Here is a 26812-nt window from a genome sequence, read left to right on the forward strand (position 1 = left end):
AAAGGCCTATGTGTATGTAAAGGCAAATATAACGGAGATATTTTTCTCAGCCCCAGTAATCTGCACGTAGGCTGCTGCTGGCCCAGCCCTGCTCGCAGTGCCTGTTCCAGCCTGTGGGAGCTACTCAAGCTGGGTCAGGCCGCCTCAGCTCTGCCTGGTGCTCTCTGCAGGTCACGTCAGGGATGTCCACCCCGATTAATCACCAAGAACCAGAGTCTGGCTCTGTGGCACACAGGCAGCTCTCTGCTCGCCCTATCCAGCATCAACCCGACCGTGCTGCCTGCAACCTGGCTTCCTGGGTAAATAAAGCTCTTTTCTGGACGCAGGAAACAGTTCTCTCTCTTCATTGTGTCTCAAAACCACCAAGTAACTCAGAGTTGTTTTAAAAATCCTCAGGTTAGAAGGCACACACAGCTCTGGCACCGAGACACCTGAGGCTCAGAACCAGCCAGGATGACTTTTCAGACCCAGTTCAGCCATTTGCCGTTATCACGTGCGCCGAGCAAACCGCAGTTAATTGACACACAGCCGGTGTCAGCTGCTCTGAGCCCAGCCCGTGCTCCGGTTACTCACCGTACCCCAACGCCCAAACAGCCTTTCACCACGTCTGCAAAGTCAGACCAGACTGAGAAACTCCTTATCAACCCCCCAAAACATTTCACGTCTCCCTCCGCGATGACTTTAAGGCTCCTTTTGAGCACGAGAAGAAAAGGGCGGCACTTCCTACATCGGGGTCCCCAGGAGGCACGGCAGCCGGGCCCCGGCTGGCGGGGGCGGCAATGCCGGGCCCGGGCCGGGCTCGCTGCGCGGGGCGAGCCGGCATCCGCGCACATCCCGAGCAGGAAGCGGCGCCAGCCTGCCCCGGGACCCGCGGCCCTGCTCCCAAGGGCTGCGAATCCGCGTTACAGCCCGGGCCAGGCGGCGGGGCGGCTCTGGGCACCCCCAGCGACGGCAGGGGAAGCCCCGAGGGGGTCGGGGAAGCTCAGGCGCGGTGTGGGGGGGGCCTGCTGGAGGCCTTGAGGCTGGCGCGGAGGCCTCAGCGGGGTGACCCCGAGGGGCGGCAGGGCCGGGCCTGCAGGAACCATCCCCCAGCCCTGAGGGCAGCGCCGCGCTGCCGCCAAGCGCCCTCACCCGCCGCAAAACACACCGCTTCCGGCGCGACCTGCCGTAAAGCGGGAGAACAGCCCCGCCCGCTCAGGAAGCGGGGCTTCGTGGGCGGCTCTGGAGGCGGGGGAGGGGGCGGGGCGCGCACCCGGCGCGGCCAATGGGAGCGCCGCGCCGCTGCGCGGGGCCAATGGGGAGCGGCCTCGGCGGCCAGCGGGGCGAGTGGCGCTGCACGTGGGGACGGTGCCCGCGCGCGTGTGTGAGGCGGCGGCCATGGCGGTGAGGCGGCGGCGGGGGTGAGGGGGGGATCGGCGCCCCGGGGGTCCCTGCGGCGGGGCCGCGGGGGCTCCGGGGGTGACCCGTGCTGTCTTCCCCTCACAGGGCTCGGCGGAGGCGGAGGGCCGGGAGCCTCCCGCCGCGGGCGCGGCGCGGAGCGGGAAGAGGGCCGCCCCGGCCGGGGCCGGAGCCCTGCAGCCGGCAAAGCTGAGCCGGGCCGAGCTCTACAAGCCTCCGACCAGCGAGGAGCTGAGCCAGCTGAAGGAGACGGAGGACCTCTTCCACTCCAGCCTGCTCCGCCTGCAGGTCAGCCGGGAGGCCCGCCGGCCCCTGCTGGGGACTAAGCTGGGGAGGGAGGCTGGGGAGCAGCTGGGCCCTCCTGGGGAAGAGTCCCCGGGCCGCTGAGGCCTCCTGGGCTGGTCAGCCCTTGGCAGGGCACGGGGCAGGGGCAGGAAGCGCAGCTTTTACAAGGCACCAGCATATCACTGGCATTTCCAACATAAGTTTGGTTATGATGTGTCACCAGGCTCTTTGCTTCTCTTGCACCACTAAAATTGACCCCCTCCCCCCGACACCTCAGCCTAAAACTGACACCCCACACAGCCCAGAGCATTACTGTAGGGTCGTGGAAGTGCACCCATTGCATCCCTTGCTGCTGTGTCTTGTTGCTTGTTGGTGTGAGGAAGTATTGTTACCAGGGGCACCCATCTCCTGTCTTTGATGGGACAGGAGGGTTTTGGTTTATGTCCTGGGAAAGCAAACTGCATGTGTAAGGGCGTGGTCAGGCTGGTGACTAGATGGGTCCTGCTGGTTGCAACGTTGGTTATTGTTATGAGGAGCAGCTTTGATCTGCTGGTGTTGGTGGCATTGTCTTCAGGGTTGGGTTCATTGTGTGAACCTTCATGGTCATTTCCTGAAGTTGACATTCTGTCACATGAAAATCTCTTCTGAGAGTGATGCCTGTGTGATGCTGAGTTTTTGTAGCTGGACCTCACACCAGAAGCCAGAGGTATGGAGTTAATTTCCATCCAGCACTTAACAGGGGGTGGCAGGAGCTATGTTATCCTTCTGCCCATGGGCTGACTGGACTCCTAGCTCAGAGCAGGGTTTGTAGAGAGGCCCCTGGGTCACCTGCTTCCCTCTTCACCGGGCTAGTAGTTGGTGTTGGAGGACAAGTTAAAGAGCTGTACCAATCCCAGTGTTACAGCTGCTCTTTCTGATCCCCTTTCCCCCTACAGATTGAAGAGCTCTTAAAGGAGGTCACTTTGAAGGAAGCCAAGAAGAAGAAGATTGATGCCTTCCTCCATGAAATTAACGGCCTGTTGAGTGCTATTCCAGAGACTCCAGAAACTGAAGTATGTCCCAGAGGGATGGAGGAGGCAGGAGGCCCCTGTCTGGACCAAGCTCTGCTCTTGCTGTGCAGGCATTGGGTCCCTGTGGAGCACGGTCCCTTCAGGGATTGATAGAACAACCTTCATGTTGGAGGGAACAGGGGTGGCCTGGGTGCTCGTGTCTGCAGTTGTGTGGGTAGAGTCTTTCTCTGGTGATGCTTAGAGCATTCTGTGTGTCCCATCTGTTCCCAGCTCAGTGACCAGACCTGGCTCCCCAAGGATGTGACGGTCCCGTTCCTGCAGGTGCCGTTCAGTGTGAAGGGCAAGTTCCGCTTCCTGCCCCCCTCTGAGCTGAAGGTGGTGGGCAGCTACCTGCTGGGCACCTGCATTAAGCCAGAGATCAATGTGGACCTGGCAGTGACCATGCCACGGGTGAGTCCAGGCTCAGCTCTGCTCTCTCTTGCCCCCACAGCCCCTGCCCTGTCCTCTCCTTTCTTGAGTGATGTGTGGATGTGCTGGAGGTGGGGGGTGCAACCTCACCACTAACTCAAGAGTTTTCAGCTGCTTGGGTTTTAGATCATAAGTATCTTCCTTCTCATTGCCTGGGCCGAACCTCTTCATGTTGCTGGAGAGATAGATGCTGTCTGCTCCAGCTCTCAAGTCAGTGTTATGGGGAGGGTGACGTTTGCAGGCTGCTACCCTGCTAGAGCGTCCTCCCCTGGCTGCCCAGGTTTGCTTTAATGAGGTTTGAGACAATGAAAATCACAGAATCATAGAATAGTTTGGGTTGGGAGGGACCTAAAAGATCATGTAGTTCCAGCCCCCTGCCATGGACAGGGTCACCCTCACTAGACCAAGTTGCTCAAAGCCCCATCCAACCTGGCCTCCAGGGATGGGGATTCCACAGCCTCTCTGGGCAGCGTGTTCCAGTGCCTCACTACAGTGCCCTGTTTGGCTGCATGGTTCTGCTCTGTCTCCTGTGATGCTAGAGCCTGGTGAGCCAGCAGCAAGGTAGCGCTCCTGACTGACTTAGAACTCCTTGGGGCTGTAGCAGTGTGCCTGAGAGAGTGGAACTGCGGGTGGTGTAGTACCTTGGGGTGAACTGGGCTCTGCAGGTAAGTGAGGAGGGATTGCTCTGTCCCTCTCTTCCCAGGAAATCTTCCAGGACAAAGACAACCTGAATCAGCGCTACCACCGGAAGAGAGCTCTGTACCTGGCCCACATTGCCCACCATTTGTCCAAGGAGAAGCTCTTTGGCAGCATGAAGTTTGCCTACATGAACAGCAACCACCTCAAGCCCATCCTGCTCCTGAGGCCTCAAGGTGGCAGTTGAACCCTGCTCTGTTTGGGGGGGTGTGAATGGATACTGGTGTTAGTTGGAGGGTGGTGCAGTGGTCTTGTACCACGTAACAAGGCCTTTGGAGAGGGGTCATTGTGGGGCTGTCATCACAGTTGGTGGTAAATTTTGAAGCTTTGATGCTCCCAGTTGTCCTCTCACTCCACACTAGTCCTTAAGGTCTCTTCCCTTCCTATTACCCTTCTGCAGCTTGTCTGGGCTCCCTGGTCTTAGCCATGCTGACTGGCCCAACATGTAGGTACCTTTGGGAGTCAAGCAGACAAAAACATGTCTGTGTTTAGCACGTCCTACTCTCCCCACCCGTGCTCCTTGCGTTCCCCAGGCACCTTTGTGCAGCCTGGCCCCTGGAGATGACATGGGATGTGTGGGCTGCTGGGTGCTGCTTGTTCTGCAGATCCCAGGCGACAGCAGGTTTTGGTCTGGGACAGGCAGTGGTGTGTTAAGGCCAGGGCAGGCAGGAGAGTGCTGGGGTGCCAGACTGGTGAGTGGAATAAAGATGGGACTTGGGATGTGTGCAATGGATTTCTGGGTTATTGTTCACTCTGGGATGTTGTCACTCTGCTCTGAAATGATTTTCACTGCTGCTAATCTTTGCTGGGAAGTTTGTTCCTTTCCCAAAACTGGGTGTGCTCCCTGCTTTCTTAAGTTAGATTCTGACATCTCTTCCTCCTGCACCTTTTCTCCCGTGGTGCTTTTGCAGGCAAGGAGGAGAAGATGGTCACTGTCCGACTCCATGCCTGTCCTGCCCCGGATCTCTTCAAGCCCAGTCGCTTCTATCCCAGCAAGAACAATGTCCGGACAGCCTGGTTCATGGAGCAGAGCACCCCCAAAGAAGGTGGGGCTGGGGGAAACAGGAGAGTGCTCAGTTCAGCCAGAGACTGCACCCTATGCCTGGATGTGAGTTTGTCAATGGGAGGTTTGTGGTTGAGTCCAACATGCTGTTGTCTCCCTGCACAGGAGCCACTGAGCCCCCAACCCCACACTACAACAACTCCATCCTCTGCGACACGGTGCTGCTCTCCCACTTGCACTTGTTGTCCAGTGCAGCTGCTGACTTCCCAGGCATGAAGGATGGGGTGGCCCTTCTCAAAGTTTGGCTGAACCAGCGGCAGCTCAGCAAGGTGTGTCCTGTGCTAAGGGACAGGGAAGACTGGTCACCTGGCTAACCTGTCTTTGGCCTGGTCTCCCTTCCTAGGGGTGGAATGGTGGTGGTTTGGTTAGAGTGTGTGGTGCGGGGTGCTTGTGTTAGGTTTCAACCCTGTGGGCTGCAGTAAGACTGTGTACCAGGCAACAGTGCTTCTTTGAGATCCCTGCAATGAAATTCATTCAGTTTCACAAATAACTTTGGGGTATTGCTTTCCTGCAAGGGAAAACATATATCTTTGCTTGTTGTACAGGGCTTTATCACAATGTTTCTGGCAGGCTTGGGGGCTACCCTCCTGGTTCTGACAGAGGCCAGAAGCAGTTGTGGTCTCTAGGGCTCGTGGTGCCTTGATGAGCTCTTGTTGGCTCAGCCCTCTGTTTCCACAGGGCTTGGGGTGCTTCAGTGGCTTCTTGGTCTCCATGCTGGTTGCCTACCTGCTGATGAAACGCAAGATTGTCAAGATGATGAGTGGGTACCAGGTGCTGAGGAGCACCCTGCAGTTCCTGGGTGAGTGTCCAAGGGCTTCTCTGGGCAAGGAAAGGCGTGTCAGCCTACACGCAGCTTGTACACACTGGGGGAGGTGGGATTTATGGCTTTTCTCTCTCTGATGCTGGGACCTTAAGGGTGGGATGGACAGGAACAACAGAACAGGGCTGGAGGTAGCAGCTTGCAGACAGAATCACAGAATCGTAGGGGTTGGAAGTGACCTCAGCAGATCATCGGGTCCAACCCCCCTGCCAAAGCAGGGTAGGTCCCATCACAAGTTGGAGGCCAGCATTGTGTTGCAGCACAGGTATTTTGTGAGACCATGGTGGTATTGTCACAACAGCTGTACCACTGCCACAAGTGAATGGTGGTGTAAATTGCTTCTTCCTGTCTGCCCACAGCAACCACTGACCTGAGCGTGACGGGGATCAGCCTGGTGAAGGATGTGGATGCCTCCCTGGTAAGCCACTCTCTGGAGAATGTGGTGCCCGTGCCCAGCTCTGCTGCCAGCACAGCTGGGGTAGGGATGAACCTGTTACAGGGCTGTCACATGGCAATGAGGTGGTGCCCTGGTGTCTGTGCTGTGCTGTGCCACTAAGGACTCCATTTGCTCCTCCAGCCTGTCCTGGATGACTTCCACCAGGCATTTGAAGTGGTCTTTGTGGATCCCTCTGGGCTGGTGAACCTCTGCGCTGATATGACTGCTAGCAAATACCATCAGGTACCACGCAGGTTGTGATGGCATCCTAAGATGCTGCCTCAGGGGTGAGCTGAGGCAGGCAGAAGGTGGCTAGATGTCTTGGAGGCGGATATGGGATGTGGGGAGGAGGTTCAGTGTTGCTTTTTTAAGGTTTTAAAATTCACTTCTAAGCTTCAGAGCTGGAAAGGAATGTTAAGATTTGGATGTGCTCCTGCCTTAGCTCTCTTGCGTGAATGGTGGAGGAAAGTTTTCTTTGCGGGCACGTTTGGGTGAATCCAGGCAGGTGTGGGACAAAAGTGACTGTTTTGGAGCAGAACAAAAAGCACCTTGGTGGCAGGGATATCAAGCAGGGACTGTCTACCCAGCAGCCACAGCTCTTGGTTACTTGGCTTCATGCTGAGGACAGAGACTGCCTGGGATCAGGGTCTGCTGATGACCATGGAGATGGGGGGGCTGTGGTTGACTCGGGACCATTAGTGACCATTGCTGGAGGGATTTGTTTTCATTCTCCCTTCCCATTCATGTTCTTGCTCTGCTTGTCTCCCTGCTCAGGTCCAGTTTGAAGCCAAGCGCTCCATGGAAGTTTTGGATGATCGAATGGTGGATGGCTTTCAGGTGCTGCTCATGACTGCAAAGCCCATGCTCAGGACCTTTGACCATGTCTTCCAGTGAGTCTCACTCTGCTGGTGAAATTATGCTGAGGGAGCCTGTTCAGAGAGGAGTGGGCTGCTTCTGCCTTTTTACTGGGTTGGGTTTGGACCTGTGTGGTGGGAGGTGGACCTGCTAGCTCTGAGATAGATACTGGTGCCTCTTGTATATGTCCATTCTGTTTTTACTGTCTAGATAGCCTCATGGGAGGAGGAGAGCAGTGCTTTGGCGTTTGGGAATGATGGCTGTCCTAAGAACCAGCATCTCCCATGGTGCATCCTGAGATGCCAGAGTGCAGTGAGGGTTCTTGTATCCCCTATCCTGGGCCAGGACCCTCTGCTCCCCACTTCATCCATCTTCCATCATCTCTCAAGAAAGGATTTGGTGACAGAAATTTGTGACCACCTTCTCTCCTTCTTCTCTAGCCTGAAGCACGTCTCCAAGCTGCAGGGTGCCTGCAAAAAGATGCAGCTGCTGAATGAGCTGATGGATCGTGGTGGGAACTACGTGGCTGCAGCTCTTCCCTTCATTGTCTCGCTGCTGGTCCGTGGGCTGGCTGGGAGAGCACTGCTCGTAGCTCACTCCTTGCCCCAGATCCCTGAGGTAATGCAGCTTAATGATGACTCTGCATCCTGTGCATCATATGGGGTCTTGTGTGTCCCTCCTGGCACTGCTGGGCATGCAGAGAGGATATTTGCTCACTGGCAAAGGAGCCAAGCCTGTCCCCTTTGTGGGGGTTACAGAACCTGAGGCTCTGCACTGTGGAGAGGGGGTTTGGTGTGGGCAGAGTACCTGGCTTAGTAATGGGACGGGGTGAAGACAACTGCTTTTTTATTGGGGAGATGTGGTAAATGGGGCTTTCTCTGTCCAAGCTTGTCTGGGGATCTGGTAGTATGTAGCAAGAAGTTTATCCAGCCACCCAAATATCCCAGCAGACACAGCCCCAGAAATCTTATCTCTCCTTGTGCTTCATGTTACCCATTTTCCCACAGTGGTCAATTGATGCTGAGCCCCCAAAACACAAGGATGTCGGGCCCCTGATGTTTGGGATCCTCTTTGTCCCTGAGTTTGCTGCCAGCGTGCTGGAGAAGGGACCACAGGCCGATCACCCTGAGGTGAGGGGAGCCCTGCTGATGCAGAGCTGGTGCCTTGCTGTAGTTGTACATGGGTGGCTGACGATGATGGGAGTGATTCAGCTGTCCCCAGCAGTGACTTGTGTCCCTGACCTGACTTGGACAATGTTGCTCCCCCAGGCCCTGGACTTTCGGACCTTCTGGGGAGAGAAGTCAGAGCTGCGGCGGTTCCAGGATGGCAGCATCTGTGAGGCCGTGGTGTGGGAGGCTGACAGCATCTGCCAGAAACGCCTCATCCCTGAGCAGATTGTCAGGCACCTGCTGAAGCTGTAAGTTGCCTGACCAGCTGCTGAGGCTGGGGAACCTGCATGTGGGGGTCACTGCTGTTCTCCTGAGCAGTAACCTCATTGTTAGTAACCCCATTGTTGGCTTTGTGCTTTGGGGGACTTTGGCTTTGAAATCTGGAAGTTGTTTCAGTTGTGGTTCCGATGCTGCAAGCTGCTTCCCAAGAGAAACTGGGGAGGGCAAGCGCATGGTGCTGTAGATTCTGCTAATGGTAATGCTGAGGCAAGAAGTCAGCAGGGACCTGGCCTTACATGCAGATGGGATCTTGGGACACTTGTTGCTGGCAGAGCTGGAAGAGAAGCTGTCTGGATCTTGCAGGGTGTTTTATGATATCCTCTGAGCCACTATAGTAGTTCACAAGACTGGGTCTCCCTGCAGCATTGAAAGTCTCCCCATAACAGTTTATACCTTCTGCCAAAACTGAAACCCTCTTGCACACAACGGGGCTGCCTAGGTCTTTATCCCAACTTAATGGTGAGTTTTCTGAGCAAAGGCAGTGTGTTGGCAGCATTAGCTTTGCATCCTGTGAAGCTCCATAAGTTGCTGGACTGCTTTGGGTAGATAAATTGGGCACAAGAGGAACACATAGAGATTGAACTCACTGTGACCTTCCTATATAGAGGGATTCCTCATCCTCAGACCAACTCTTACCTGTGGGCACAGCATGCAGTGTTGGGGTGGGTTGGTTGGCATGATGTAGCTCTAATGCTCTGTTGTCTTCTTCCATGTAGCCATGCAGATATTCCTGAATCCTCCCTCTGCTACATGGGAGCTCTCCTGGAGTCTGTGATCAAGCCTGGGAAAGAGGTATGGCTGCTCTCCCAGTGGTGCTATGGGTTTCTTGAGAAAGGGCACTATGGGGAGGGCTAAAGGGAGAGGGTGTGTTAGCTTTGTGGTCCTGAGGCACCTGGGTGGTTCCTGAGAGGAGTTTGGGTTGGAATTCCTGCCTGTGAACGCTTTGTTGGGCAGTGTAATACTCTCTTTGGCTTTGCCAAGCCTTTTGTGCCAGGCAAAGCACAGCTGCTGAAGTGTCATTGCACTGGTAGTCTCCACACCCCATTTTCCCCTGCAAGCATCACACTGGCCTCCCCTTTCTGCTTGTGTCCACTGTGTATTATCTCAGTATAAATCCATGTCCCACTGTGTTTCCATGGTTGCAAGTCCTGTGTCTTTCAAGTTATGGGCCAGACACTTCCATCCCTTTATTCCATAGATCCAGCTGGGAAACCCAGGAGAAGGATCTTTCCTGTCGTGGTGCAAAGTGCTTCAGCCTGGCTTCAGCCAGGTGACAGGAGACAGGAGAAGGGGAAATGGCAAGAAGCTGCCCCAGGGCAGGGACAGATTGGATATTGGAAAAAAAAAATTTACTGAAAGAGTTGTAAGGGCCTGGAACAGGCTGCCCAGGGAGGGGGTTGAGTCACCTTCCCTGGATGTGTTCAAAAAAAGGGTACTTAGGGATCTGGTTTAGCATAGGATGGGAATGGTTGGACTTGATGACCTTCAAAGGTCTCTTCCAACCTTGTGATTCTGTGATTCTGCCCACCAAACCCTGCTCAGCACTTCAGCTCAATGTGCAGCTGAAACAAAGAAAAGTCACTTTGAGACAGAAAAGATGCATCTTGGAAGCTCGGAAATGTCCCCCTCCTTACTTCTCTCTGGGTTGTGAGGTTAAAGCCTGCAGATGAGCCATGAGCACTTTGGCAGCATTTCAGTGGTCTTTAGTAAAACCAGCTTTTTTACCTGGTTGTTGAATGGAGGAGGAAATAGTTTCCTTTCCCCTCTTTATAAGCAAAAGGGAGCAAATCTGATTGAGAGAATCTCCTGTGCCTGGACCAGCTGTGGTCTTGGCAGAGCTGCATGTCAAATTTGGGATGAAATGCCAGTGTGTGCAGCCTGTTTGTTGAGGCAGCAAAAACCTGTGTGCGTCGTGAGTCTGCAAGCTAGCCTGGGGTGAGCAGGGCTGATAAACCATGTCCTGAAAGGGGCTGCGCTTTCCTGGAGCTTGAGGGGCATTTAGGGGTGTCATTGTTGCCAGTCCTCGAGGAACGGAGGAGAAACTCACTGTTTTGCCTGCTGTAGGGGTGTCTGTCTCTGCTCCTCCAGCTCTCTGTGAGCAGACATCCCGGGGAGCCTGTGGCGGTCCAGGGACGTGGGGGATGAAGGAACACGGACAGTGCAGCCAGCTTTCGAGACAGGCAGGACGGGGTGTGTCGTTCTTGGAGCACCCCGCAGAGGGTGCTGCTGCTCTACCGTAAAGCCCAGGCTGAACGGACGCGTGTGGCTGGATTCAGCCGCGTCTGTGCCGGGTGGTTTGGAGTCAGCGATACCCGACTCCAGCAAGGGCAATAGCAGTTCTCCTTTTGGTGCTTCTCATCTGTGCACCACACGGTTCCTGCAATGCTCTGGATGTTTTCTCTCTGTGCCTTTGCAGTGCTTCATACCTCTGCCTTAGATGCAGTTGGAGCAGTTTTCTGTTAAGGGCTGCCCCTGGTGACAGCAGTAATCATTGGGAAGGCAATAGGAGAGCTCTTGCCTTGCCAATATCTGACCTCTTTATTCCCAATTCTTGGTTTCTCTTTTTCTAGAGAGAACACTGGTAGTATAACTTGGTGCTGCCTTAATGTCTTGCACAGGAAACAGCTTCACTTGCCACGTAACACACAGTCTCTTCAAGTGCTTGTGGCTGCTGCAGAGCCACAGACAGTCTTGTCCCTGGCTTCCCTTTCTCTTTTACCTTCCTGTTTGCTGCTCCAAGAGGTGTCAGTCCTGGCTTCTCAGAGCTTGGCTGCAATGCCAGCCTGAGAAGGAGGCAAGGTGGACGCTCATGCAGGAGTGGGAGAGGTGAAAGGAGAAACCCCCTGTGTGTCTGCAGGCACTTGGGACAGGTGAGGAAGCCATGGTCAGCGTCATCTGCTCCTACGATGACCTGAGCCGCAAGCTGTGGAACCTGACGGGGCTGCCGCTGACGGTGACTGCTGTGCAAGGTGTCCACCCCGCGCTCCGGTACACAGATGTGAGTCTCCCTGGGCACAGCCTGCGCGTGGGCCATGCAAGGAGCTGGGGTGGGGGCAATCCCCTGAGGGGAGGGGGTTCAGACACAGTTAGTGGCTTTGCTTTTGTGGCTACCGAGAGCCCTCAGGGCCATGTGGTTCCTATTCTTTGCTGTTCTGTCCCTTGGGCTGGCAATGCACAAGTAGTCGAAGACCTGCATGCCAGGGGAATTTGGTGGACTGGGAGGTTTGGGGTGAGGGGGTGCACAGTGTTGCAAGGTTTCTGCTACCTGTTCTCAGTCCCCAGGTTGCTCTTCTCTCCCAGGTCTTTCCTCCAATCCCCATGAAGCCGATTTATTCCTTCCATACCCGAATCAAGACCAAGCACTTGCTGCTTCCCTCAGAAGAGAAGCCCTGCCCAGCCTTCATAGACCCTTTGAAGAGTAAGTGGGGAGACATGCAAGTGACACATGATTTGGTGGGGAGAAGTGGAGGCAGGCTGTAACCACTAGTCCCAGACACCCTCATCCAACACCTCATATCTGTCTGGGGCTTACTGGTCTCCTGCTGTTTCTTTGCCCCCAGTCATCTGCCACATGGAAGGCAGCGGCCAGTGGCCACAGGACAAAGAAGCCATCAAGCGCATCAAGGCAGCTTTCCACCTCCAGCTGGCTGAGCTCCTCCAGCAGCAGCACCAGCTGGTTTGCAGGCCTGCAGTCACCCACACTGACGTGTACAAGGTAGGGGGACAACTTGGACCTTTTCCAGGCCTGACTTATTACCAAGGAGGTGGGTGGGGGCCTATGGCTGTGGACAAAACCAGGATTTGAGTGGTGGGCTTAGGTTGGAGCATGGTGAGACTGCACTGATTCCAGGAACCTGTGGCTGTCCTCCTGAAGTGCAGTGTAGCACACCAGCCTGTTTGTGTTCCCACAAAGCCTGACTTCACCTTCTGCACCTGTCTCAGGATGGCTATGTTTTCCGTCTCCAAGTAGCCTACCACCGGGAACCCCTCATCTTGAAGGAGGTGGTCACCCCGGAAGGGATGCTGAAGTACCAGGACACAGAGGAGTCTCGTCAGCTGGAGCTGGAGACGTTGCATCTGCCCTATCTAACAAGCTCCCTGCATGGGTAGGTGATGTGGGGTGGTATTTGGGGTGACCAGGGCATGGGATGTGGTAGGAAGCCAGCTCGGAGGTGCTTTTGGATCTGGGAGGGTGATGGTGGGAAGAGGAGCTTGTTGTGGATAGTGACCCCTCAGCCCGTCTTGTCAGAGGCTGTGCAGGAGATTGCAGGGACAGATGTGCACGGTGGTGGCACTGGCTGTCCCTGTTGTTGCATCCAAGGGTACTGGTATTGGGGACACAAGTACCAAAGAGCCTCACAGTTAAGAGGGAAACATGGCAGCATTTCACCTTAGTTTCCCCAAAATCCCAACACCCATAGACAGTATCAAGTGCTTTTGATGCTGCACGCATGTTCCTGGCAGACATTTGACCCACTGTTCTCTCCTGCTGAATGCCGAAAGGCTGTTTTGTGTCCTGTGATGTGTTTTTTTGAGCAGTGGCTTGTTTCTCTCACAGGCTCCAGCAGCAGCATCCTGTCTTTGGCAGCACTTGCCGGCTGGCCAAGCGCTGGATTAGCGCCCAGCTCCTCAGTGACAACATCTCTCAGGAGTGTGTGGACCTACTTGTGGCATTTCTCTTCCTCCACCCAGCCCCCTTCACGGCTCCCAGGTGAGTAAGAGGAGCCCAGGCTGGCCTGATGAGGATTTAGTGTCTTTTTCCTTGCCTGGGATGAAGGAGAGATGTGATGCTGCTAGGGCAGGAGGTGCTGGGAGGGTGCACAGCAGCAAGAATGAGGCCTCTGTGCTGCCCAGCGCTTGGTCCCAAGCCCTGTTGTGACTGGCTGGGCAGAGGAAGTTGAGATGCTTGGTGCTGCAGGGCTGTGGCTTCCCCTACCATATCTGCTGCAGAGAAAGGGATCAAGCAAGTAAGGGTGCAATCAAGCATCCTCGTGGCCTCTGGGTGCTGGTGATACACCCACAGGGTTTCCTGTGCCTTCTTGAGGACTGGCAGGCCCCTTGTCCTGAGTGTGATGGCTGGGAGAAGCAGGGATGAGGTCTGCATGGTGCTTGGCTGGCATTGTTTCGAGCTGTACTGGAGATGGAAGCAGGCCTCTCTCCACATCCCCCTTGCTCCAACCCTGGGAGTCTGGGGAGTGGTAGGAGGTGGAGCAAGCGGGGTCATTGTTTCACTTTTTGAGGGTTTCTTTTACTTGGGGAGGCAGGAGCAAGGGGGAGAGGCTTTCCCTGGGGATTCAGAGAAGGGGAAATGTCTCATGCTTGTTCTGGACTTACTCTCCCACCAGGGACATCCCTTCTTGGGCTGCATGTGGGCTCAGCACTGCAAGTGACCCATAGTCCTTGCTGTCAAGGTAGCAAACGCTGTTGTTGAACTGTTTTGTCTTGCCTGCAGCTCTCCCCAGGTGGGATTCCTGCGTTTCCTTGACCTGCTGGCAACCTTTGACTGGAAAAACAACCCTCTGATTGTCAACCTGAACTCCGGCCTTACAGGTGAGCAGGCAGCATGGAGAGCTGTGGCATGAAGGTCTTGAGCCCTCCTTGGTCAGGTCCTGTCTCCAGGGGTCTTCTGTGTGTGGAGGCATCACAGCTTCTGCTGGGGCAAGGAGGTTTTCCTCTCCCTTTCTTATCTTGCTGTGCTTAATTTGACTTTGGGGTGTGTTTGGTTGTGGTGTGGGATTTCCCCTGCCCTAGCCTGTCTTTGTAGAAGTGGGTCTTGGTGGTGGTGATCTGCTGCTTCTGGTCTTGCTGAAATCTGTGAAGAGCCTGGGCAGTGTTGGATGTGGTGGCATCTTTGAAGCTGTTTGCTCCTTTGCATCTTTGCTCGAGGTTTTGCTGTGGCTTTTTGGGGACAAACCTTCATTTCTGCTGGGAGAACAGTCAGGCTTTTGAGCAGGAAGCTTCCAAAGCTTCCTGTGCTGTGTTTGCTTTGAGAGCAGCACAGCACCACTCACATCACAGAATCTTAGAACAGTAGGAGTTGGCAGGGACCTCTGGAGAGCATGTAGTCCCACCTCCCTGCTGAAGCAGGATCTCCTGGAGCAGGTTGCACAGGATCGTGTCTGGCACAGTTTTGAGTATCTCCAGAGAAGGAGACTGCACAGCCTGTCTGGGCAGCCTGTCACAACGCTCTTGTCACCCTCACAGTACAGAAGGGGTCAGATGGAACTTCCTGTGTTCTAGTTTGTGCCCATTGCCCTATGTCCTGTCACTAGACACCATTGTGAAGAGTCTGGCTCCATCCTCTTGACACCCACCCTTTAGATACTTACAATTGTAGATAAGATACTCTCTTCTCCAGGTTGAGCAGCTGCAGCTCTCTCTGCCCTTCCTCATAAGAGAGATGCTCCAGTCCCTTCATCCTCTTTGTAGTCCACTCCTGGACTCTTTCCAATAGTTCCCTGTCTGTCTTGAACTGGGAAGCCCAGAACTGGACACAGAACTCTAGGTGTGGCCTCACAAGGGCAGAGCAGAGAGGGAGCAGAGCCTCCCTTGACTTGCTGGCTATGCTCTTAATACACCCCAGAACACTGTTGGCCTTGGCCATGGGGACATGCTGCTGGCTCATGGTTGACTTGTCCACCAGGAGTCTCATGTCCTTCTCCGCAGTGGTGCTTCCCAGCAGATCAGCCCCTGTCCTGTACTGGTGCCTGGGGTTATTCCTCCCAAGGCACAGGACCCCGCATGTGCCCTTGTTGAATCTCATCACCCAGTTCTGTCACCTGTCCAGATCTCACTGAAGGGCAGCTCAGCCTTCTGGTGTGTCGGCCGCTCCTCCCAATGTGGTATCATCAGCACATCTGCTGAGGGTATCGCTCTGTCCCTGCTCCTGCTGAACAAGACCCAGAACTGATCCCTGGGGCACAGCACTGGCTACAGGCCTCTGACTGGACTGTGCCACTTACCAACCTCTGAGCTCTGCCATCCAGCCAGTTCTCAACCCACCTCACGTCCCCTCACCCAACCCACACCTCCTGGGCTTGTCCACAGGGATGTTGCGAGAGACGGTGTCAGAAGCCTTGCTGAAGTCATGGTAGACACCACCCACTGCTCTCCCTTCACCCACCCAGCTGGTCATACTGCCACAGAAGGCCACCAGATTGGTCAGACATGATTTCCCCTTGGTGTATCCATGCTGACCACTCTTGGTAATGGTGATGTACTGATTTCATAAACCTTCAAGGGAAGGGGGCTGCAGTCCTCCAGGCATCCCCTCCACTCTCCTGTGTGCTGGGGATTTCCTGATAAAGGCCTTTGGTTTACAAAGGAGCAGGTTTGTGCATCTAAGCACATTTCTGGTCCTGCACTCAGCTTTGTGGATTGTCTGTTGACCATCTTTCCTATGCACGCCATCTTTCCCCAGGGGCCATAAGACATCACAAGGTTGTCTTGGCTTAGCATGGTAATGAGGTGGGGGAGATAGTTACAGCCAGCTTTTAAAGCTGATTTAAAAGAAAAACTGAAGTGTTCTGGAGTGGTGTGGTGGGATCAGCTGTTTCTGTGGGTTTCAGCACTCTCAACCTTTTTTTTCTTTTTTTAATTTTTTTAAATTTCTTTTGAGAGAGAGAGAATTAGGTGTTGGAAACTTGCCTTCCAGCACTTACTAATGAATGAAGTGGGATGTGTTTTTGGCCAAAGAGCTAGTTCTCCCCCCTCTCACTTGAGAGAGGAAATGAAAAAAAAAAAGTGATTATCATGTGAGTTCCCAGCCTGTGTCTGTCCCAGTGCCTGCTGTGTCATAAGCCACATCTGGACCCACCTGGGTGGGTTGAGAGCAAAGGTCCATAGAGTCACAGAATGGTTTGGGTTGGAAGGGACCTTAAAGATCACCCAGTCACAACCCCCACCCACGGGCAGAGACACCTCTCACTAGATCAGGCTGCTCAAAGCCTCATCCAGCCTGGCCTTGAATACCTCCAGGGAGGGGGTAGCCACTGTCTCCCTGGGCAATCTGTTCCAGTATTTCACCACGCTGGTAGTGAAGATTTTCTACCAAATATCCAATCTAAATCTACCCCTTTCCAACCGTTCTCCTCATCCTATCACTACACGCCCTTCTAAAAAGTCCCTCCCCAGCTTTCTTCTAGGCTCCTTCAACTACTGTAAGGCTGCTGTAAGTTCTCCCTTGAGCCTTCTCTGGGCTGAACAAGCCCAACTCTCTCAGTGAGAGAGGAGCTCCAGCCCTCCAGTCAACTTCATGGCCCTTCTCTGGGCCCACTCCAACAGTTCATTGTCCTTATGTTGGGGACTCCAAAACTGGACAATACTGCAGGCAGGGTCTCACAGGAGTGGAGTAGAGGGGGAGAATCACCTCCCTTGACCTTCTGGCCATGCTCCTTTTGATGCAGCCCAGGATACAATTGGCTTTCTGGGCTGTGAGCGCACATTGTTGGCTCATGTTGAGCTTCTCCTCCACCATCACCCCCAAGTCCTTGTCTGTAGGGCTGCTCTCTATCACTTCATCTCCCAGCCTTTATTGACGATGAGGATTGCCCCAACCCAGGTACAGGACCTTGCACTTGTTGAACCTCATGAAGTTCACGTGGGCCCACTTCTCCAGCTTCTTCAGGTTTCTCTGGGTGACATCCTGTCCTTCTGGCATGTCAGCTGCACCACTCAGCTTGGTATCATCTGCAGAGTTGCTGAGGTTGCATTCAACCTCATTGTCAGTGTTATTGATGAAGATATTAAATAATATCCCCGAGGGACCCCTGAGGGACCCCACTTGTCACATCTCTCAATCTAGACTTCAAGCCATCGACAGCTGCTTTCTTGGTGCAACCATCCAGCCAATTCCTTATCCAACAAACAGTCCACTCATCAAACCCCTCTCTCCAGTTCAGAGAGAAGGACGCTGTGGGGGGTGTGTCAAAGGCTTTACAGAAGTCCATACAGATGACATCCATTGCTTTTCCTCTGTCCATTAACATGGTCACCCCATCATAGAAAGCCACTGGGTTGATCAGGCAGGATTTGCCCCTGGTGAAGCCATGCTGACTGTGACAAATCATCTCCCTGTTTTCCATGTGCCTTAGCATAGTTTCTAGGAGAATCCATCTAGCCTTATATTCTGTCTGTAGAACTTCCCACAGTTAGGTGCTGGGGGAAGTGTGTGAGTAGAGCAAGGCTGTGGTGGTGGAGCTTTGGTTGCACGTGGATGTGGGATTGGGGTGGGAGGGGGTAGAAGCCCATTGCACTGCCCTTTTCTGGGCTGCAATAAATGGGTGGGGAGGCTGGGCCTGTGGATGGAGTAGAGCATCTCACCTGTCTGCCTGTTGTCTCCAGATGCTGACTGCACAGAGATCAAGAACAAGTTCGTGGCTGCTCGCTCTCGTCTCCCTGTCATGTTCATCGCCACCCCCAAAGACCGGTGGAGCTCCATGTGGACCCAAGAGCGACCTTCAGCACAGGTAAGCTGGGCCTTCTGCCGTTGCCCAATGGTGGCTGCTGGCTTGGGGCAGTTCCCTGCTCCAAGTGCTGGAGCCAGTTCCAGTGGTCTGTGGTTGAGAGGGGTCCCTGCTGCATGGAGGACTACCAGATTCCACCCTCTGACTCTTTCCTGCACAGATCCTGCAGCGCCTTGTCGTGCTGGCCTCAGAGTCTCTCCGGGCCCTGGAAGAGCAGCTCTTGGACCCACTCAATAGCCAGGATGTGAAGGTAACCCTGGGGGCACCAGCACAAGGGTTTTCAGGCTCTGGCAAAACATACTGGTCTTTGGTAATGGTCACTGGGATGTCTCATTAGGATTCAGCCTGTGGCCACGTGTGGTTGCCCCAGGAAGAAGAGCGGTAAGGGTGGGAGCTGGGAGGCTGGTGCCCCAGTCTACTACTCTGCTTCTGGGGGACCCAACTCTGAATAGCAACTTGGCATGAAGTATCACTGACTAGGGACAATTTACCTTGTGTTCTCAGTTACTCTTGGGGCACGAGCAAAGCTGCAATATTCATGTGCTGTACTGGCTACATGTCTGTGCCTGCAGCCAATAGCTTCCTTGGAAGACTCTTTTCTTCTGATGTAGCTGTGCAAATCTGGCTTGTGTGCTCAAGTCTAACCAAACCCAGGGTGGCAGAGGTTTTGGAAGGAAGTTTAACAGTCACTTTAGGAAGCTGTTACTTTGTTTTGAGTCAAGGAGCAAGACCATATGGAGTTTAACGCTCTTCATTTTCTCAGTGATCCTTTTTTTTAAGTTAAAACATCTATTACTCAAGTGGACCAGGGAAGTCCATTTGGGTTTATGTGCCCTTTGAGGGGACACATGTGTGTTCTGGAAGGGTGCTTAGTATTCTAATTAGTGACCTATGCAGTTAAAGCTGAGAGGACTTGAACAGCCAAAGAGTGGTTAGATGTGACAGATTCACACTGGAAAACAGCCACCACAGAGTGGTTTGGAGGTTTTGGTTTTGGTTTTGATCCTTCCGGGAAATCCCGGGGCGTGCGTAGGGAATCCTGTTCCTTACTGGATCCTGCAGCTGAGCAGAGAGGGTCCCATCTGGGTTGCCAGACTGATGCCTTGTAAAGCTGGAGTCAAAACTCACTAGCCTTGGTGACTATGAAGCAGAGATCCTTTATTGCAGCACTGGGCACAGAGGGGATCAAGCGCTCCTCCGAATGTGTGAGCCCATTAAAGACAAATTTCTCATATTTATACAAATTAACTCTACATATTCATTGTAATTTCTAGGAAAGGGCAGACTTAGTCAAATTATTTCTAAGAAGTCATTTATATTAATTCCTCACAGATAGAGCATGCTCAGTGACACCCAGGGGGTCCTTCGGTGGTCCCCAGGGATGAAGACTGAATGCCCTCCTCGCTCTCAGCACACGCTCCCCACGTCTCCTCTCCATGCTTATCTGGGCTCCCAACACCTGCACCAACTAGTTAGATTTTCACCTAAAACAAGATAAACTCTGTCTCTTAATTGGCCATTATTCTTTATGACTCCCCTGTCTTCTACTTCCTCTAGTTTCAAGGCTGTTACACTATTATGGTTGAGTTTTGCAGCTGCTTTCATGAAACAGCTTATGTGATTACAGCCAGATTCTGCTAAAATCCAAAACTAATCTATTCCTAAAAACACACAAGTTCTTACTTCTTTATCTTCAAGGCTGTTACTATTGCATCATTACGGTTAAGTTTTGCAGCTGCTCTCACAAGCAGCTTACACAGTTTCAGCTTTCTCTTAAACTAATCTATTCTTAAACCCATGAAGATTCTTATATTAAAGTTATATTAATTGTCTGTTAAGCTACACCTGTATCAATCTATTCAGCATGATTACATTTCATTGAATCAGTTTTTTGGTAATTTGTGCCTAGGCAATGAGAGAAAAGAAGATTTACTGACATCACCTTCAGTTCTGGTGCATTTTGTGCTGAAAGTGTTACAGGGGTGAGATCTGCTTGAGGGGGGACCAGTGTGTGTTACAGGGCTGTGAAGGGGCTGTATGCATGAGATGTGCCTGTGGTGCTGGAGTTGCTGTGTTGACCTAGAACCAAAACCTAGGAGGTGCAATGTGCTTGGGGATTGTTAGCTCCCAAAACAAGATGTTGCCTGTCCACAACATCTTTCCAACTTCTTGACGCTTCCACTATGATCCTCCTATCCCCTTCTCTCCCCTGGATTGTTGCAGCAAGATCCTTCTCTTCCCCACAGGCCTATGGTGTTCCTTAGGGGTGAACATGTGGTAGTGTTTCCAGGGCTGCTAATCTGTATGTATGCAAAGCATGGGGCTGTGAGAAGGGAAAAATGTTTCCAGTGCATCTTGCACTTGTCTCCTCTTCTGATATATCTAAGAGGGTGCTCCAAGGCTTTTTCGTCTTTGCTCACCGACAGGTGGAGATGTGGGTTTGTAAGCTCTCTTTCTTTGCTTCCAAGGGGGTACAGTAGGCCATGGAGTCTTTCAGCTGGGTGGGAAAGGACCTCTGCATGCACTCAGTGCTGGTCACTGCTGTTCTTCATGTATGTTCTCTTCAGCCTGGCTATAAACCAGCTCCACACAGTGGGTTTTCTGCCAGTGCCAAGTTACCCAGTGCCCCACACCTCTGTTCATGCTTCTGCTTCATGTATTCCACAAGCTGGACACAAGTTGTTCAGAAGCACGTGTTGAACTGCCTGAGGGAAGGAAGGCTCTACAGAGGGATCTGGACAGGCTGGATGGATGGGCTGAGGCCAACTGCATGAGACTCAGTAAGGCCCAGTGCTGAGTCCTGCACTTGGGTCACAACAGCCCCAGGCAACACTGCAGGCTTAAGGAAAAGTGAGTGACTGGAAAGCTTCCTCCTGGAAAAGGACCTGGGGGTGTTGGTTGGCAGCCAGCTGAAGATGAGCCAGCAGTGTGCCCAGATGGCTAAGAAGGCCAGTGGCATCCTGGCCTTTATCAGAAACTGTGTGACCAGCAGGACCAGGGCAGTGACCCTGCATTCAGCACTGGTGAGGCTGCATCTCCAGTTCTGTGTTCAGTTTTGGGCCTCTGACTACAAGGAAGTCATTGAGGTGCTGGAGTGTTTCCAAAGAAAGGCAGTGAAGCTGGTGAAGGGTCTAGAGTACAGATGTGATGAGAAGCTGCTGAGGGATCTGGTTGTTTAGCCTGGAGAACAAGAGACTGAGTGGGGACCTTATTACTCTCTGCAGCTCCCTGAAAGGAGGGTGTAGGTAGCCAGGTGGGTGCTGGTCTCTTCTCCCAAGTAACAAGCCATAGGACAAGGGGAAATGGCCTCAGGTTGTGCCAGGGGAGGTTTAGATTGGACATTAGGAAAAATACCTTCACTAAAAGAATTGTCAGTCGCTGGGACAGTCTGCCCAGGGAAGTGATGAAGTCACCATCTCTGGAGGTATTTAAAAGATGTGTAGATGTGGTGCTGAGGGACATGCTTCAGTGGTGGACTGGGCAGTGCTAGGTTAGTGGTTGAACTCCATGATCTTAAAGGTCTTTTCTAACTTAAATGACTCTATAAAACATATGCAGTTTTTAGTTTGTCCCATTTGCTTGTCCAACTATTTATGTTTCTGGGATTGCTCCCCTCCATTAATGGGGCTTGCTCTAACCCTCTGTTTGCTTGATGGAGGATGCTGCTGCCCTCTGTGGCAATGCCTATTGGACAGCACAGCTGTGCTGTTGTTACATAACTCCTTGTGACCCTTAGATGTCTTTTGGCTCTTGTTAGCTTCTTGTCTCCCCTTTTTATTTTGGGATTCTACCGCAGTTTTCTGTCTCAGATCACTACCTGTCACTCTCTCAACTGCCCACCCCATTGTCATGCACTTTAGTGGGCTTGCTGTGGTCAGGGCTGGACAGACTGTGGCCCTCTGGAAAGCTCCTCTGCAAGGTCTGTCCCTGAGTCCTGGGGCTGGATTTTTCCACCAGCTTTCTACCAGCAGGGTAGAGTGTAGCCCTTCATGCTAGATGTCTGATGCAGGTAGGGAGTAGCTCCCTTCTCTAGGGGTTGAGCTTGCTGGACAGTTGGACTGTGGCAATCAATGTGTCCTTCCTGGTGTGCTTTGGCAGTCCAGAGAACATTTAACATGGCCATTGGGGAGCCACCCTGCTCTTGACAGAGTGCTTGTTACAGCACTTGCATGAGGTGCAAGGGGGTCAGTGTCACATCGTTCTGAGGTCAGCAGAACCCATATTGAATCAGGGATGCATCTCAGCTCAGAGGGAAAGGGGAGGCCAGTGTGGCTGGCCTGTGGCTCTGTGTGGGTTAAGTACTGGAGGTAACTCATTGAAGAGAAGGTACAGCGTTAGGGAACCTTCCAGGGTGAAGGTGGTTGATATGCAGGGAGTCTGCTCTGTGATAATTCCCTAAGCATCATGACCTGTAGTGTCAGATGTTGGCAGCACCAGGGGAGCTTAGTGTGAGAACAATGGGCTAAACAGCATGGAGGATGGAGTAGTGGAAACACCATGGTCAGGCTCTGTGATAACACTGCAGAGGTGGGAACTTGATGGTACTGATGGTACTGTGGAACTGAAAAACTGCCCAGTTGTTACCCTGAGCCAGCAGTTTCAGGTCGGTTTTTGTTTTTTGTTTTTTTTTCCAAAACATGTCCTTTGGTTGAACCTTGCTTGTTATAATCTCATTAAAATACCAAAACAAACCTTCATCCCCAAAGGCTACCTGTCCCCAAAGTACACAACCACCCCTCACTGAGCATGTGCTCTGAATTTCTTTAAGCCTGTACCTTTAAAAGCAAAGTGAGAAGATCTTACATCAATCATAACAGAGGTATGTATGACTAGAGTCATTTGAACTCCACCTAAAAGTAGAAAAATTGTATAAAAACATCTTGGGAGGCAGGGATACCATGAGGGAAAATGCCATTACAGACAAGCTGGGAGGACATTGCTGACTTCTAGGATCAGTCGGTGGTCTGAACCTCTTTTCCACCCCCCTTGGAATGCCTTTTGGGTGAGATTTGAACACTTGATATAACCAAGTGCTTTCCCAGGAGGCTTAGAAATCTCTATAGAGTTGTTCCATAATTTAATCCATTTGCAGTATTATTCATACTCCTGGTACTTGCATGTGCTTTGCAGACAGTGCATGTGTCAGCCATCCAAAAGAGCCTGTACTTCTGTGGCTTCATGAACTGCACCATTCATTAATCCAGCTGTGAGAGCTCTCATTGGATGTGACCAAACTCTTCAAGCCTGGCCATGCTAGTCCATTGAGTATGTCTAGACTGAAGGTGCCTCCTAGTGTTTATGCATCCATAAACATGATAGTTCAGTGTATTGAACGTGACTGGACTTACAGTGCCAAGTGGGGAATCACCCAGAATCTAAGCCCAGCCACTCCCAGCCCCATTGATACCTGAGGACAAGCTGGAACACAAGGGGTTTTATTTTCTACCAAACTACCTTACTCTCTAATGTGACACTGCACCACACCTGTGTGTTTCATGTGAGTGTTTTGGAAAACTTCTGGCATTAATATCTCAAAAATGTCAGCTTTGGTTGATGACTTTCTGAGGAGAAGGGAATAAAATGCAGCCGAGGACTTGGGAAACTATTAATCTCTCCTCCTCTCCTGTGTCCTATATTGAGTAGCACTGGTGTGTTCCTCCTGCAGATGGTCTTCCGCCCTCCTTTGGACTTCTATGATGTCCTCATCCACCTGAATCCAAGCCAGATTCCTCGGCATCTGGAGGGTGTAGACCGGCCACTGAAGTCCTTTACCCGGGGCGTGGTGAAGAACAGCAGTTCAGTGAAGATCCTCTTCCCTGTGGTGGATTATGACCCTGTACAGTGCTACCTCCAGGAGCTGAGAGTAAGTACAACCTGCTGGGGAGACACAGGGGCCTTAGTGACCTGCCACTGCAGGACCTAGGTGGTGACATCTTTATGTATTTTGGCTGTCATTGTGGCTCTGTGTGTGCATCTGAAATTGCTTCTTCAGCAGAAGATCTGGTGGATGCACCACCCATTTCATGGAAATGAGTGCTGCTGTTCAAAACCTGCCTTGGCTTTCAAGTGCCATCATCCCATACCCACAGAAGGGCTGTGAGCAGTGTCAGAACTGCCTCAGGAACTGTAGGCTGGCTTTGGCAGGAAGGGTGTTGCAGTGGTCTCTGGCTCTGTTGCCTGCTCAGGGAAGAGCTAGCTTTGACATTAAAGTAGCTGTGCAGAGCCCAGTCCTGCTGAAGGCTGACTGTCTTCAGGAATGGAGATTTCCTATCTCCCTGTCCCAGTGTTTGGCTACTGTTGTGAAAATTTGTTTCCTGATACCAGGCTGGGCTTTGTCTTGTTGCAGTGTGTCTTGGCTCCCTGGGGACCTGAGAGCTGGGCTGTGCTAGTGGCAGCTTGCTGGAAGGGACTTGAGCTGTGTTCTGGCAGCTGGGGAAGGAGGTGTGCCTACACAAAAAGAAAGGTTTTGGTAGCATTTCTTCTCCTGGGCTGTGAGTGAGCCTCCTCTGTGCTCTGTGGGAGTGAACATTTGCTGCCCCCCAAGCTGGCTGATCCTGCATAGCTGCCAAGTGCTTCTCTGCTGTCCCTGTCAGGATTGGCCATGGTATCTGCAAGGAAGGACAACAAAAAGGGCCAGATCTTGCCTCATGGTCCACAGAAAGAACTGAAAGAATTGCAGAGGAGCCTGAAGTAAAACTCCAGTTCAGGATGGAAGATGCTAGGCCCTTTAGGTTCAGGTTCCCCTTTCACCTTAACCCAGGTACCTTAGGAGGTGGCCAAAGAAGACTTACAAGGGTTTCTTTGAAGTTTTCCTCACCCTGGGCACAGCCCCATTACCTCCCTAGCTGCCTGCCAACTGCTTTGCTGCTGATCTCTGCCCAGTCTGTGGGAATCTGCTCTGGTTTCAGTTGATATACAGGAGTAGGAAGATGCAAGTTCAGTCCTCCTGCCACCTGCAGCAAGTTGGGAGAGCCTAGGGGGGACAGGAAAGGAAAGAACAGGGCTGCATGCAAGACTGCCTTAAATTGAGGAAGACCTGAAAATTGTCCTACAGTTTCCCTTCAAGTAGCACTGCTTGTGTAGCTGGGAGGATGTGGAGGACAGGGGAGAGGAGGTGCCCAGTGTTCTGCCTTTGAGAAGGAAGGTCATTGAGAACCTGGAAGGTCCTGCAGGTGCATCATGGAGAACATTGGGGGATTTCTTGGGGCCCAAGGTATGTGGGGAGAGGGAAAAGACCTTGCACAAGACTTCCAAGAGGGAGCAGGAAGCTCAGTGATTCGGAACAAATCTTGCTCTTCTCTACCCAGCATCTGAGGAGGAATATCAAGACCAGCCTCTCACTTTTCTCACCTAAATGTTGGTTAGACCTGGCCATCATGAAACCTTGACCATGAGACGTAGATCTGGGTAGGAAATGGGGTTTCTTAAGCCTGAAATCCTTCTCCAGCCCGTGCTGGAATGGAGGTTAGAGCTCAGCAGAGCCTTTCAGCTCCCCAAGGCAGTGGAGCTGCCTGTGTGCATGTGGCTGGGGCCTCAGTGTCTGGGGAGGGATTGTGTCTGAGTGGCTGTCACTGAGACCTGGCAGGGGGAGGCTGGCTTCTTGCTTTAGGAGGAACTGAAGACTGCTGGACAAGCCTATGGGAAGAGCAGGTTCCCTGGGGAGGCTATTAACAGGCTTGCAGCAAATTAGCTGTGTTTTGAGGCACACAGTCCAGAAATTCATCAGGGCTTTGCAGTTTATAGGCCTCGGGTGCTTCTAGTCGACTTGGTGTCAGCAACTGGCTCCAGATGTGAATAGTGCTTTCCTTGAGAGAGACTTTCATTGTTCTTTCTGCAATTATGATTTAATTGGTCTAGTCAGTAGTGACATCCAAGCTGTCTGAATTTTTATTGCCTGTTTTCTCTAATTCTGGTAATAATAGACTCAGAATAAGGGTTGTTTGGGTTACAGATTACAGCTGGTCCTAAATCCAGTGTACTGATGCCTGAATGAAGGATATGAGCAATGGCCACAGTACCTCACTGGAAGCAGCATAGCTTTTGCTTGCTGTGGCTCATTCTTTGGCCTGAGGACGCTTGGGAGGGAACAGAGCAGGAATTGGTCACAGCTTTCTCCAGAGAGTGAGCTACAGGGTAGAGAACCTGAAATCTACCTCAGCATCCCTGGCTAGAGAACTTCTCCTCTTGAAGGCTCTGAGATAGATACAGCTATGCTACCTTGCAGCAGTTGTGTTGGAGGTATTTTGCAGCACCAATTTACTTGGCTTTTGTAGCTTCTGGATCAGTAGCAAGCAGACTGAAGATGCAGATTAATACCTCTTTCTGGGCAAAGAGGTGTTTTTTTTCATGGGAGAATCACAGAGGTGGTGCTGCATGTGCTCTCAGGTAACTCAGCCACATCTGTCTGTGTTGGAGGGCCTCAAAAGTTATTTCTCACTACAGGGTCACCAGCAAAGGGGTGGTGCAGAGCTGTCAGTAGAAACTACCCCATCAGAAATCATCCATTTTTGTGTCTTGGCATGCTGACGTTGTTACATAAAAGCAAGACCTTTGCATTGGCTTTGTACTTACCCCAGACTTTGGTTGGTAGCCTCTCCTACAATTTTGTATCTCTCCTCCCCTGACTTTTGCTGCTCTAAGCAGTGTTCAGCTCTTCCTTGTCCCTGCAGGCTGGGAGCCCCAGGGGTGATACAAACACAGCAGGAAGCTGCTGCTCTAAAAGAGTGTGGATCCTCCTGAGACATTTTGTCAGAAGGCACTTGGACACAGAACTGGCTGGCTTTGACTCAGAGTAATTTGCTCTCCCTTAATAGTACAAACCACAGGATTGAGCAACAGGGTTGTAGCTAAGGCTAATAGCGTGGTCATG

General features: G+C 52.4%; 1 protein-coding gene across 1 annotated transcript in view; it reads left to right on the forward strand.

The window, feature by feature from the left end:
* Positions 1–779: 779 nt before the first annotated feature.
* NOL6 (nucleolar protein 6) overlaps positions 780–26812 on the forward strand; it is a gene marked incomplete at its 5' end in the record, with an annotated part of 32966 nt that continues 6933 nt past the window's right edge. Inside the window, 24 exons of the mRNA XM_084278539.1 lie at positions 780–1338; positions 1406–1686; positions 2619–2735; positions 2964–3143; positions 3865–4033; positions 4769–4903; positions 5026–5189; positions 5599–5719; positions 6100–6158; positions 6318–6419; positions 6951–7066; positions 7472–7649; positions 8039–8161; positions 8300–8448; positions 9196–9271; positions 11337–11477; positions 11780–11897; positions 12040–12194; positions 12422–12585; positions 13038–13190; positions 13932–14029; positions 17822–17946; positions 18104–18193; positions 23609–23806. Coding sequence (XP_084134665.1) covers positions 780–1338; positions 1406–1686; positions 2619–2735; positions 2964–3143; positions 3865–4033; positions 4769–4903; positions 5026–5189; positions 5599–5719; positions 6100–6158; positions 6318–6419; positions 6951–7066; positions 7472–7649; positions 8039–8161; positions 8300–8448; positions 9196–9271; positions 11337–11477; positions 11780–11897; positions 12040–12194; positions 12422–12585; positions 13038–13190; positions 13932–14029; positions 17822–17946; positions 18104–18193; positions 23609–23806 — 3771 coding nt within the window. The remainder of the gene's footprint in view (positions 1339–1405; positions 1687–2618; positions 2736–2963; positions 3144–3864; positions 4034–4768; positions 4904–5025; positions 5190–5598; positions 5720–6099; positions 6159–6317; positions 6420–6950; positions 7067–7471; positions 7650–8038; positions 8162–8299; positions 8449–9195; positions 9272–11336; positions 11478–11779; positions 11898–12039; positions 12195–12421; positions 12586–13037; positions 13191–13931; positions 14030–17821; positions 17947–18103; positions 18194–23608; positions 23807–26812) is intronic.

This window comes from Gallinula chloropus, assembly GCF_964237585.1.
Source record: "Gallinula chloropus genome assembly, chromosome: Z".
Lineage (NCBI taxonomy): Eukaryota > Metazoa > Chordata > Aves > Gruiformes > Rallidae > Gallinula > Gallinula chloropus.